Raw genomic sequence first — 11083 nt, 5'->3', positions numbered from 1 at the left:
CCGCGCTCCTGCCGCATTTCAGGGGACGGGAATGAGAGGAGATTGGTGAAGGAGGGGGTGGCATGGTCTTTTCAGGGAGTGCCAGTCTTAGAGTGAAGCCAAGAAGTTTCCAGAGAGAATGTGTACTCAAGTGAGCGTGTGAGAGTATAAGGAGGAAAGGAACAGGATGTTCTGAGATTTAGAAGAAGGGCTCTCTGGTGACCTTGCGTCCCCTTGGGGACCTGCAGGCCATCCGGGATGGCGTCATTGAGGCCAGCATCAACCACGAGAAGGGCTACGTCCAGTCCAAGGAGATGATTGATATCTATTCTACCCGTGAGCCCCAGCTGGCCTTCCACCAGCGGATCTCCTTCTGCCTCGATATCCACAACATGTCCGTCAAGGTGAGAAGCTGGGGCTGCAGAGGGGGGTTTGGCAGCAAGCAAGGATTCATCAGAGATGAGCCTAGTTCCCGGCCCTTCTCTGTAAAGTCGCTGAATGGCAGGGCAGGGGGCCCAGAGGGAGCAAAGGACTCGGCATGTGGGCCTGGAAGACCTTCGACTGCTTCTAAGGGCCTGGTTTCCAGGGGACCAGACGGATTCAGAGTGCAGGGCTCCAGATTCGCTTCCAAATTTGAGTCATTCGCCTTCTCTGAGACTGTTTCTCCATCTGTGAAGCTGATGGTGAGAGTGAGAGGACCTGCCCTGTGTGCTTCGGGCTTGATGACATTAAATGCAATCAGTGTCTCAAGGCACTTAGTGAAGTCTGAACTGTGGGAAGGCAGGGTGGGTGTCTAGTTCCACAGAGGCTGTTAAGCCCTTATCCTGTGGCAGGCACTGACTTGGGGGCTGGTACCATGTGTCAAATTTTTCCTGGTCTCTTCTTGCCCCGAGAAACTAGGGATGTTGTTGCCTTGCTTAAAATCAGGTAAATGCTGTGCTCAGGGAAGCAGGGAAGGCCAGGCCTTTTCACACATTGAAACCTCTGCCTGGACTGCCTTTCCTCCATTCGCACGCCAGTCTGTTCCTTTCCTCCTGTCCCTTCTCACTGCCAATCCCCCTTCCTGCCCATTCAGGAGCATTAGTCGCTTACACCTCCGGGGTCACCTGATTCTCTCCTTTAGCATTTAGCACGTGGTGTAGTAGTAATTCGCTTGCATGCCTAGCTCCCCACTAGACTCCACTGGAGAGCGAATAACCTTATTCATGTCGTGGTGCCCGGTACACAGAAGGAGCACAGTAAACGTAAGTTAAGTGCGTGCCTTCTCTTCATCTTGTTCCTCTCTCTGCTGTGCTTTAGGCCATGAGGTTTCCTCCCAAATCGTACAACAAGGACTTGGAGTCTGCAGAGGTAAGGTGCCTTCTACTTTAGAGAAGACTGAAAGGTCAGACTTCCCTACAGAGAGGGAAGAGGGAGGCGGTTTCTGGAAGGGCTCGGAGCAGCTCTGAAGCTTTGGCAGTCCCTGACCTTGGGGTGGGGTGGGCTGGGTGAAGCACTGTGTGAGAGAGCCCCACTGGTCCCCAGCAGCCCAGCCCTCACCCCACCTCTTGCCCCAGGAACGGCGTGAGCGAGAACAGCAAGACTTGGAGTTTGCCAAGGAGATGGCAGAAGATGATGATGACAGCTTTCCTTGAGCTGGGGGGCTGGGGAGGGGTGGGGTGAGTGGGGACTGGCTCATTATCTTTCCCCCTTGGGGTCCCCTGCCCAGGGAACTGGCCCCTTTCCTCTACATGCCTCACAGACTGCGTATGTGCAGGGGGTGAGGGGCGCAGGGAGCCAGCCACCCCCACCTCACCCCAGGACCCCTCCCCAGCCAGTGACATAGCGCACGGTGGGCAGGAGGGTGGGCAGGCGGCCTCCCCAGGGCAGGGTCCTGGCTAGTGGTGTGGGCAGCAGGATGGGAGGGAATAGCCCCGTGCTCTCCAGGGAGTTGGGGACTGGAATTGGGGCACGTGTTGGGTTGTATGTTTTTTGAAGCTTCAATTATGATTTTTAAACAATAAAAAGTTCTCCAAAGTTCTTTGTGCATCGTTTAATGACTGTACTTCGCTCTCACACCTGCAGTACTGACAGGGCCAGATTTTTCTTTCCTGGTCTTGGGAGGACCAGCCCAGTGTGATCACCCAGGGTGACAGTGGATGAGGATGAAGCCAAGGGCAGGGTGAAGGGATGCTGATCTAGCACGAGAAGGGCCTCTCTCCTCTCTTAACTGGCTGGCCAGTGTTGGGCAAGTCGCTAAACCTCTCAGGCTCCTTCCCCACACCTGTCCAATAAAGGGTTAGACTCCGTGCCCTGGCTCTAAAGTTAGAAATCTAGAGCTCTGGAGGGTCAAAGGAAAGGCCAGGTGAGGTTTGCGGAGGAGAGAAGGGGCTCTGACAGGTCTGCGGCCGGAGGGGGAGAGCCTGGCTTTGCCCAGCTGGCCCTCACCGAATGGGAGACAAGCTCCCCAGGGAGAGCAGACCTGGGTCAGGCAGCAGGGGGCTCCCTGTGGCCCCGCCCACTTACTCCAGCTGTGGGGGCGGGGGGGTGTCTGCTTAGGTCCCGAAGTCTCTGGCTCCTAACAGTGCAGCTTCCCATCTCGGGTCACTGAATTATTGCTGTGTCCCCCGGCAGCCCCTGGGACGCTGCCATACATGTTCTCCGCTCCCTCCAAGTGCTGTTACCTGAACACAGCCTTGTGGGTTTCCGCCTCTGCTTAACTGTTCCCTTTCCAGCCGTGCTCTGGCTCTCCACCCCATGGATTCCTACTCCAGGCTTCCTGCCTTGCAGTGTGATGGATCCCCCTGGCTTCCGGAACACTCGCTTGAGATCAGATACTCTTAGGAGGTCGTGTGAAAGTCTTATCTTCCTGACTCGTAGGTTCTTAGCATGAGGCATTTGTGTCCTCCCGGGGCTTTGCCCAGTGCCTGGCACACTGGGTCCGATGAAGTCTTGTTTGTTAGGAAGGGTACGCTCCGTTCATCACCAGCTGAAGCTTTTCATCCCCCAGTATCCCTAATTTCCACTGAAGGCGTGTTTTAGACAGGCCTTGGTTTGGTTCCTGATCACATGCCAGCCTTGGTCACAGTGATCTGGCATCGCCCACTTCATTTAAAAAGCTACTGCCACCTCTTAGGGTAATGAAACTTTTTTTTTTTTTAAAGATTTTATTTATTTGAGAGAGAGAAAGCATGAGAGGGGAGAGGGTCAGAAGGAGAAGCAGACTCCCCGCTGAGCCAGGAGCCTGATGTGGGACTCGATCCTGGGACTCCGGGATCATGACCTGAGCTGAAGGCAGTCGCTTAACCAAATGAGCCACCCAGGCACCCAGTGTAATGAAACTTTAAAAAAAAAAAAAAAAAAAGACTATTTTGGGGGCACCTGGGTGGCTCAGTTGGTTAAGCATCTGATTCTTGATTTCGGCTGGGGTCATGATCTCAGGGTTGTGAGATCGAGCCCTGCGTGGGGCTCTGCACTGGTCGTGGAGCCCGCTGAAGATTCTCTCTCTGCCCCCCCCCATGTGATCGCTTGAGTGCACGCGGTCTCTCTAAAAAAAAAAAATACTTCATTTTTTTTTTTTTTAAGATTTTATTTATTTGACAGAGAGAGAGAGAGCACAAGCAGGGGGAGCGGCAGGCAGGCAAAGGGAGAGGGAGAAGCAGGCTCTCCGCTGAGCAAGGAGCCCGATGCGGGGCTCGATCCCAGGACCCTGGGATCATGACCTGAGCTGAAGGCAGCCGCTTAACCGACTGAGCCACCCAGGCGCCCAATAATACTTCATTTTTAAGTAATCCCTGCACCCAACGTAGGGCATGAACCTACAACCCCAAGATCAAGTGTCACACGCTCTACCGACTAAGGCACCCAGATGCCCCCAGGTTATAAATCTTAAAGTTAGCACCTGGCCCAAAGTGCCTCAGACCCTCTCCTGGTTGGTAACAGATTGGAGAGTGTGTCACCCTGGTCCAGAGAGCCGGGGTCATTTGCCATGATTTCCTGGTTCTCACCCACCTTGAGTCTATGGACTGTTTTTCTGTCTGCTCGCCGTCTGGAAGTTTCTTGTAATTCATACCCATTGGCTTGGTTTTCTCTTCCTGGAGAAGCTTAGTGTCCTTTTTATGCTTAGAGAGTTCACTGTGTTCACTTTCTAGGTTTTTTGTTTGTTTTGTTTTTTAGTTAGAGAACTACAGAGAAGCATGAAGAATATCATAACAAATACCCATGTATTTCCACGCAAGTTTAATAAATGGTGACATTTGGTTATCATTTCAAGTTTTCTCAACCGAGGAAAACCATCACAGATCAGTTGGAAGCCCATCTTGTTCCTTTCCCAGGCCCTTCCCAACCTTCCCTAGAGGCAGGCATTCCAATGAATTCAGTGGGTAGCCTTCTAGTTTATGTTTTTATACCTTATGTTATGCAAAATATAGTAGTGTTTTGCGTTTTTAAATCTTTTAAATGATGTATCACATGAACGTAACTTGCTCTGTTCACTCAGTCTTGGTTTTGAGATCTAGTCGTGTTGATACCATGCCCAGCACTGTCTTAGGCGCTTCGAAACAGCATGAATAAAGCAAATTCCTTTCCTCACGGTTTTTTATTCCTTGAGGGCTTGGGGCGGGGGTGGGGGAGGCGTATGCGGTATGAATGGACCACGATTTATTTAGCCCTTTCCTGACTGGTGCGCGTCGATTTGCTCTGACGGTCAGTGCCCCAGAGGACAGCTGTGTGTGTCCCCTGCTATGCAGGGACTGTGTATGTGGTGTGCAAACTTTTCTCAAAGGGCCAGATTGCACATTTTTTAGGCTCGTGAGCCATGTGGTCTGTCACAACTATTCATTTCAGTTCTGCCCTTCTTGAAAGCGGCTATAAACAATATGTAAACAAATTATTTAAGAACACTGGGGTTTGAGTTTCATATGATGATTACATGTTAGGAAATACCCTTTTGATTTTTTTCCCCCAACCACTTAAAAATGTAAAACCCATGCTTGACTCGAGGTGTCCATATCTTGGCTCACAGGCTGAGTCTGCAACAAATGAGTCACCCCAGAGCCCTTGGAAAGCTGCTCCAAGTCCAGTGCCAGATGAAAACAGGAAGCGTGAGGGTAAGTCGCTGACCAGTTCTAGCCATTGAGAAACACCTGGGAAAGCCTTTAGCAAGCTGGAAGGCAGAATGACAGCCAGAGGTCTCCGGACCCAGGCCCTTTGCCAGAAGATCGTTCTGGTCTAGCTCAGCCTGTTCGACAGGGCCAGTAACAAGCCCTGCCTCTCTTTATCGTCCCATGGGTAGGGCTGACGTCTGGATCGAGCCATCATCCTCCAAGAAGAACAGCTACCTGAACAGGAAGGTAGTGTAATGGGGACGGCGCAGGTTGGGGAAGCCTGACTGCACATCCCGCCTGGCTGGGCCACCGACGCCTTCTGTGATCTGGGGCAAGACCCTTCGCTGTTTCTAACGGGAGTAATCCGCATCCCTCCACTCGGTTTGTAGGATGACATGACGAAAAGTGTGATGGAAGATGCCTGACATATGAGAGGTGTCCGATAACTGCTAGCCAACACTTGGATTCTCTCCCCCACGGAGTGGAGGCCAGGACACTTCCCGGGACGGAAGCAGCTCGCTCCATCTTCTAACACTTCTGACCGCTGGAAAAGCTCGTTCCTTCCGTTGAGCTGAAAACTCGCTGGCTGTGGCTTGCATTCCCTGTCCCACTTCCAGCCCCTGAGAGCAGGCAACAACCCGCTCCCTCGCTTCCCCAGTCAAGACAGCCCGTTTCCTTCAAGTTGTGATCCTGAGTCCTCTCGCCATTCTGGCCACCCTCGTTAGAATTAACAAACATCCTACACACTTGAACTGTAGGTGAAGATAAGAGTCTGGGTCACCCACTCTGGCCGTGGGTGAGGAAGGCCAAACATTGGTTAAGAGATTCGATGGTTGGGCGCCTGGGTGGCTCAGTTGGTTAAGCGACTGCCTTCGGCTCAGGTCATGATCCTGGAGTCCCTGGATCGAGTCCCGCATCGGGCTCCCTGCTCGGCAGGGAGTCTGCTTCTCCCTCTGGCCCTCCCCCATCTCATGTACTCCCTCTCTCTCATTCTCTCTCTCTCAAATAAAAATAAATAAAATCTTAAAAAAAAAAAAAAAAAAGAGATTCGATGGTTAAGGGGCACCTGGGTGGATAACTCGGTTGAGCGTCCAACTCTTGATTTTGGCTCCAGCCCTGCTCTCAGGGTGGTGGAATCAGGTCCGACATCGGCTCCATGCTCCCGGGGAGTCTGCTTGGGACTCTCTCTCCCTCTTCCTCTGTCCCTCCCCCACCAAAAAATAATTTTTTAAAAAAAAGAATTTAAGACTACGGCACAGGGCAGACCTTGGTTCTGCTACTTGGGCAAGTTACTCAACCTCTTTGAGGTCAGATTCATCTTCTGTAAAAGGGGAAATGGTTCTAGTACGTTCCTCATAGACTTATGGAAAGGCCTAAATCCGATAATGAATGGAGAGTGCTCAGCACAGCGTCTGGGACCAGCTGAGTCCCTGGAGGTTCTTTGAGGGAGGGTGAAGGGACATGGCTGCGAAAGTGAATCTCCTGCCCTCCACAGCTCTAAACCCACCCCTCTGCTCTTGCGGAGCCACTCACAGAGCTGGCCTCAGTCCGTGCATGGTGGCCAACCTGCGTGGGGTGGAGTGAGGGGCCCCAGCCTCCCAGTGGACTGGGGACCAGAGGTGGGAGGTGGACAGATCAGCAGGTGAAGTCCCTGCCAGCTGTGACCACCAGGGGGCAACCCCGCCCCAGAGATGGCCTCACCCAGGCGGACACACCGACTCATCAGAAGGCGTCTGTTCCTTGGCTCGCGCTGAGGTAAATTGGGACAGAAAGTGACAGCCTTGGGTGTGGTCGGCCGGCCCGCTAGGCAGGCCCATGGCCTGTAGGAAACCCTCAAGCCTGAGGCGAAGGCCCAGGCGGTAACTCTGAGTCTGCTAGCCGTGACCCTGGGCAAGGCACTTCCCTCTCTGGCCCAGTTCACGGGGTGTAGAACAGACCCCAAGACCGGCATGGTTCTAGGATTCGAGGCTGGGGCAGTTTCTTCTTTCTCACCCCCAGCCCTTCTCCACCTCAGGGCAGCACACACTCGGGCAGGCGGGGAATCTGGCCAGGGAAGCCACGGGCCACAGACCATCCCCCAGCTCCAAGGCACTGGGACACCATTGGAGGGAGGGGAACCCCGGGTGAGGAGGAGGAAGGGCAAGGTCAGGTGAACCAAGAGACCCAGAGCCTCAGGGGTCTTGCTTCATTTGGGACGGACATCCGGTTTCCTCTGGTTTCTGCCAGGATTCTGGGGGCTTAAGGGAATGAGTCACGGGGGGGATTGGGGAGTTCCCAGCTAACCAGTTCAGGACAGGAACCTGGGATGATGCCCATCAAAGTGTGGGGTGGAGACAGGAGGCAAGACCCCATTGTCCCTACCTCAGGCCCCTGGCCCCTCAGGAAGGGACTCAGGAAGGCAGCCTCCTGGGAGTTTGGGGGGTAGAAATGGGGGCAGCTAGGTTCTTCCCTCTCAGAATTTGGGGTCTCGGGAGCAGGTAGCTTGCGAACCCCAAGGGAGAGTGCAAGTGGGCTGCTCCAGCTGACCCGCCAGGGGAGGGAGTGGGGAGGGGCCGCCTGGAGGCCTGCCTCTCCCCCCCCCACACACCCCTCCCAGGTCAGTGTGACCAGCCTCCAGCCTCCAGGGCTTTTATCAGTGGCTCAGCCTTCGTTCAGCGGTTTTGATCAAACACCCTGGGGCAACTTCGGGCCTGGGTGGGGCTGAGGGGAGGAAGAGAGTTTGAGGGGGACCAGACGTCAAAGAAGGATCAGGGATTCCACAATTTCACAAAACTTTCGCAAACAGCTTCTTGTCCCAGCCCCCCTGCATTGTCCTGGACACCTAATTTGCATAAATCCTGGGAAGTCATTACTAAGCCTCCATCGTGGCACCAGGTAATTTCCTCCCAGGCCTCCATGGGCTTCCATATAAAGGTCCGCTGGAGCCGGTCCCTGCCAGAGCCCAGAGCCTGCCGACCCACGCAGACCTTCGGCTAAGCCTGCTGCCCAGAGCCCCATGAAGCTGACGGGTGAGTGTCCTGGCCCCCGGGGAGGGAGGCTGGAGTGGCCGAGGGGCTGCGGCGGCCCTGGGCCCTGGCACGGGCCCCAGGTGGGAGCAGTCCGCCTGTCTCCTGAGCCCCCCGTCTGCTGTCAGCCCTTCAGCTGCTGCTGTGGCAGAGCGCACTCTGGCTGGTGCCAGCAGCCGCCCCCCTGCGCCCGACCAGCTCGCTGCCCCAGAGCTTCCTGCTCAAGTGCCTGGAGCAAATGCGGAAGGTCCAGGCTGATGGCACAGTGCTGCAGGAGAGGCTGGTGAGTGAGAGGCGCGGAGGGGACGCGGGTGCTGGACAGGGGTGGAGGAGGGAAGAAGCCCCAGAGGGCTGAGCTGCAGGGAGGGAGGAAGGGGTGAGGGCTGAGGGAGGGGAAGGGAATGGCGAGAAGACATCATCAGGGAGGCGCGTGGGAGAGGAGAGACCCAGGGGGAAAGGGAAGAACATCAGGAGAGGTGGAGCCGGGGAAGGCTGGCTAGGAACTGGGGGAAGAGGGTGTCTCGGGGACGGTGTCCGGATGGCCAGGATTGCAGCCGAGGGCAGAATGGGGCTGAGCAGCCCGGCGGGACTGGGAGGGAGGGGAAGACCTCGGAGAAATGGGGAGGACTTGGGAACAGGAGCAGCCGGGCCCCATCAGGTCCCCCTCACTCAGCATCCTTCCTGTCCCCAGTGCGCCACCCACAAGCTGTGCCACCCCGAGGAGCTGGTGCTGCTCGGACACGCCCTGGGCATCCCCCAGCCTCCCCTGAGCAGCTGCTCCAGCCAGGCCCTGCAGCTGGTGAGTTTCCGGAGGGGAGGAAGGGGCGGAGGGGAGGGAAGAATGGTCTGGAAGGCTCTCTGGACCTCTAGGCCTTGAAAGGAGCGCCCCAGGCAGCACCCCCTAACTCCCCTACTCCGTCCCCCAGACGGGCTGCCTGCGTCAACTCCACAGCGGCCTCATCCTCTACCAGGGCCTCCTGCAGGCTCTGGCGGGGATAACCCCCGAGTTAGCCCCCACCTTGGACATGCTGCAGCTGGACATCAGCGACTTTGCTCTCAATATCTGGCAGCAGGTAAGCCCCACTGGGAGCGGCAAGTGTTAGGGGCCTGGACTGAGCTGGTCCCCAAAGACCAGGCTGCAAGCCTGGGGGTCCCAGTTCTTTAGGGCCAGGGTGGGAGCCTTCTCAGGGCCCTCTTGCTGCCTCGTGGAGGGCGGGAGCCGGGTCACTGGGCCCTGATGCAGACCTGGGTTCAAGGCCACCATTAACTGTGTGGCGTGAAGGGCCCGCAGCCCTTCGCATTTCCTTAATCACGCCCACTCAGCAGGGCCTGAGTGCTGATCTCCTCTTTGCCCCCACAGATGGAAGAGCTGGGGCTGGCCCAGGCAGTGCCGCCCAGCCAGGGCACCATGCCAACCTTCACCTCGGCCTTTGAGCGCCGGGCCGGAGGGGTCCTGGTGGCCTCCAACCTGCAGAGCTTCCTGGAGCTGGCCTACCGCACTCTGCGCTGCTTTGCCAAACCCTGAGCAAAACCCTCCCCAACCAGTGTATTTATCTTTATTTAATATTTATGCTTATTTAAATCTAATATTTAAAGACAAGGAAGAGCAGGACGGAGCCCCGGACTCTCGGGTCCTTCCTGCCGTCTCCAAGTTCCATTCTCCTGCTTGTGGCAGGGAGAAAAGCCCCCATCTTCCTGTCCCCTGGACTGGGAGGTAGCTATAGGTAAATACTGCGTATTGAGTCCTGTGACTGCTCCCTGGCCTGGCTCCACGGTGGGCACTGGGAAGAACCCCAGTGAACTCCTTACCCCAGCGGTACCCACCTTGAGGCCCCTGGAAGCATCAGGAAGTCTCCCATGTGGGAGACAAGACAACCCTGTTTAATATTTAAACAGCAGTGTTCCCCTCCTGGGTCCCCCTCGCTCTGGCCTCACCAGCTTGGCTTGCACATGCCCGGTGGGCCAGGTCTTGCTTCTCCTCACATCCCCTTCGCCACCAGCATTAGGCCCCACGGGAGGTGGAGAGCCTGGGCATCGTTTCTCATCTTTCTGGATGCCCTAGAGTGACAATGACAGGCTCCTGACGCCTGCCCCAGCCTCATTAGGGTCAGGATTCTGACTCTTCAAGGGCTGGGCAGAGGCTCATGTATCAGCCTTGCTGGGGGGGTGGGGGGGTGGGACTGGGAGGATGGGAGGGGGAGATGTGGGGGGGTTATATGACAAGGTATATGAGAGGAATGCTCAGCTCTTCACCCTCCACCTCTGCCCCCACTTTCTCACTGTAGCCAAACTTTGTGATAATAAAATATTTTGTTTGTCTCTGCTAAGTGTCTTTTCCTCCTTCTTGAGTCCAGCTGGTGCCCAGCCAGGGGTTGGGGGGGCGGGGAGTTGAATAGTGAATGAGGCCAAAGGGAGGGAAAGAGGAGGTGCAGGGAGGAAGGGGGCAGTCCTCTAGCTCATCAACACTGATGCCTTTGGCACGGATTTCTCTTGTACCTACTCTGTGCAAGCACCAGGCTAAGTGTTAGGGACACGGCAATGGACAAGGCAGGCAAGGTCCCTGCCCTCACGGAGACCCAGCCTAGTGGGAAGACAGAAGGTAGACGGGCCACCATACTGGGAGAGGAGAACGTGGGGTTGGGGGCAGGGGGGAGTCTTAATAGTCCAGACGCAGACAGACACCAAAGCAAGGGAGGATTTAATATTTGCCATCTTCCATAAACTCCAGCACACCCGCGCTCACCGTTGCCCACAGAAATAGAATGAGAAGCCCTTTACAGATCAGGCTCTGAGTTCAAGGTGACAACTTGGGTCAGAACTCAAATTCCCGGCCCTGCACTTCTCTCCCTCAAGCTCTGCCTCTGATCGGGCCGGGAGCAACCTCATGCCACCCGTCACTTTCCCACTGGTCTCAGCCTCACGGGGCGGGAGGGCAGGTGCGTGTGTGAGAGAGAAGCAGAGAGCGGAGGGGCTGCTTCACATCACAGGCCGGAAGCACTCCTCTCTGTGTCCTCA

At 55.8% G+C, this 11083-nt stretch overlaps 2 protein-coding genes and 1 long non-coding RNA gene across 3 annotated transcripts in view; all 3 read left to right on the top strand.

The window, feature by feature from the left end:
• Positions 1-1998, top strand: part of PSMD3 (proteasome 26S subunit, non-ATPase 3) — a 12241-nt gene extending 10243 nt beyond the window's left edge. The window contains exons 7-9 of the mRNA XM_081805966.1: positions 183-383; positions 1279-1329; positions 1536-1998. Coding sequence (XP_081662092.1) covers positions 183-383; positions 1279-1329; positions 1536-1613 — 330 coding nt within the window. The 3' untranslated portion in view covers positions 1614-1998. The remainder of the gene's footprint in view (positions 1-182; positions 384-1278; positions 1330-1535) is intronic.
• A 2604-nt stretch (positions 1999-4602) lies between these two features.
• LOC115937857 (uncharacterized) lies at positions 4603-6157 on the top strand. Its single transcript, XR_004073078.2, has 3 exons — positions 4603-5066; positions 5252-5309; positions 5453-6157. It is a non-coding gene; the product is annotated as an uncharacterized LOC115937857 (long non-coding RNA).
• A 1567-nt stretch (positions 6158-7724) lies between these two features.
• On the top strand, positions 7725-10228 carry CSF3 (colony stimulating factor 3). Its single transcript, XM_006749856.3, has 5 exons — positions 7725-8071; positions 8197-8351; positions 8760-8867; positions 8995-9141; positions 9429-10228. The coding sequence occupies exons 1-5, from the start codon at positions 8059-8061 to the stop codon at positions 9591-9593; spliced, it is 588 nt and encodes a 195-aa protein (XP_006749919.2). The 5' UTR covers positions 7725-8058; the 3' UTR covers positions 9594-10228.
• Positions 10229-11083: the final 855 nt, after the last annotated feature.

Source organism: Leptonychotes weddellii, chromosome 15 (genome assembly GCF_054177405.1).
Source record: "Leptonychotes weddellii isolate Sample4059 chromosome 15, ASM5417740v2, whole genome shotgun sequence".
NCBI classification, from domain to species: Eukaryota; Metazoa; Chordata; class Mammalia; order Carnivora; family Phocidae; genus Leptonychotes; species Leptonychotes weddellii.
This window is presented reverse-complemented; position numbering and strand designations above follow the sequence as displayed.

Bases quoted from the DNA above. Each gene is read 5' to 3' on its own strand.
- CSF3 (XM_006749856.3), top strand. The intron at 8,868-8,994 runs GTGAGTTTCCGG...TCCGTCCCCCAG, and splicing joins CCAGCCAGGCCCTGCAGCTG to ACGGGCTGCCTGCGTCAACT. The intron at 9,142-9,428 runs GTAAGCCCCACT...TTGCCCCCACAG, and splicing joins CTCTCAATATCTGGCAGCAG to ATGGAAGAGCTGGGGCTGGC.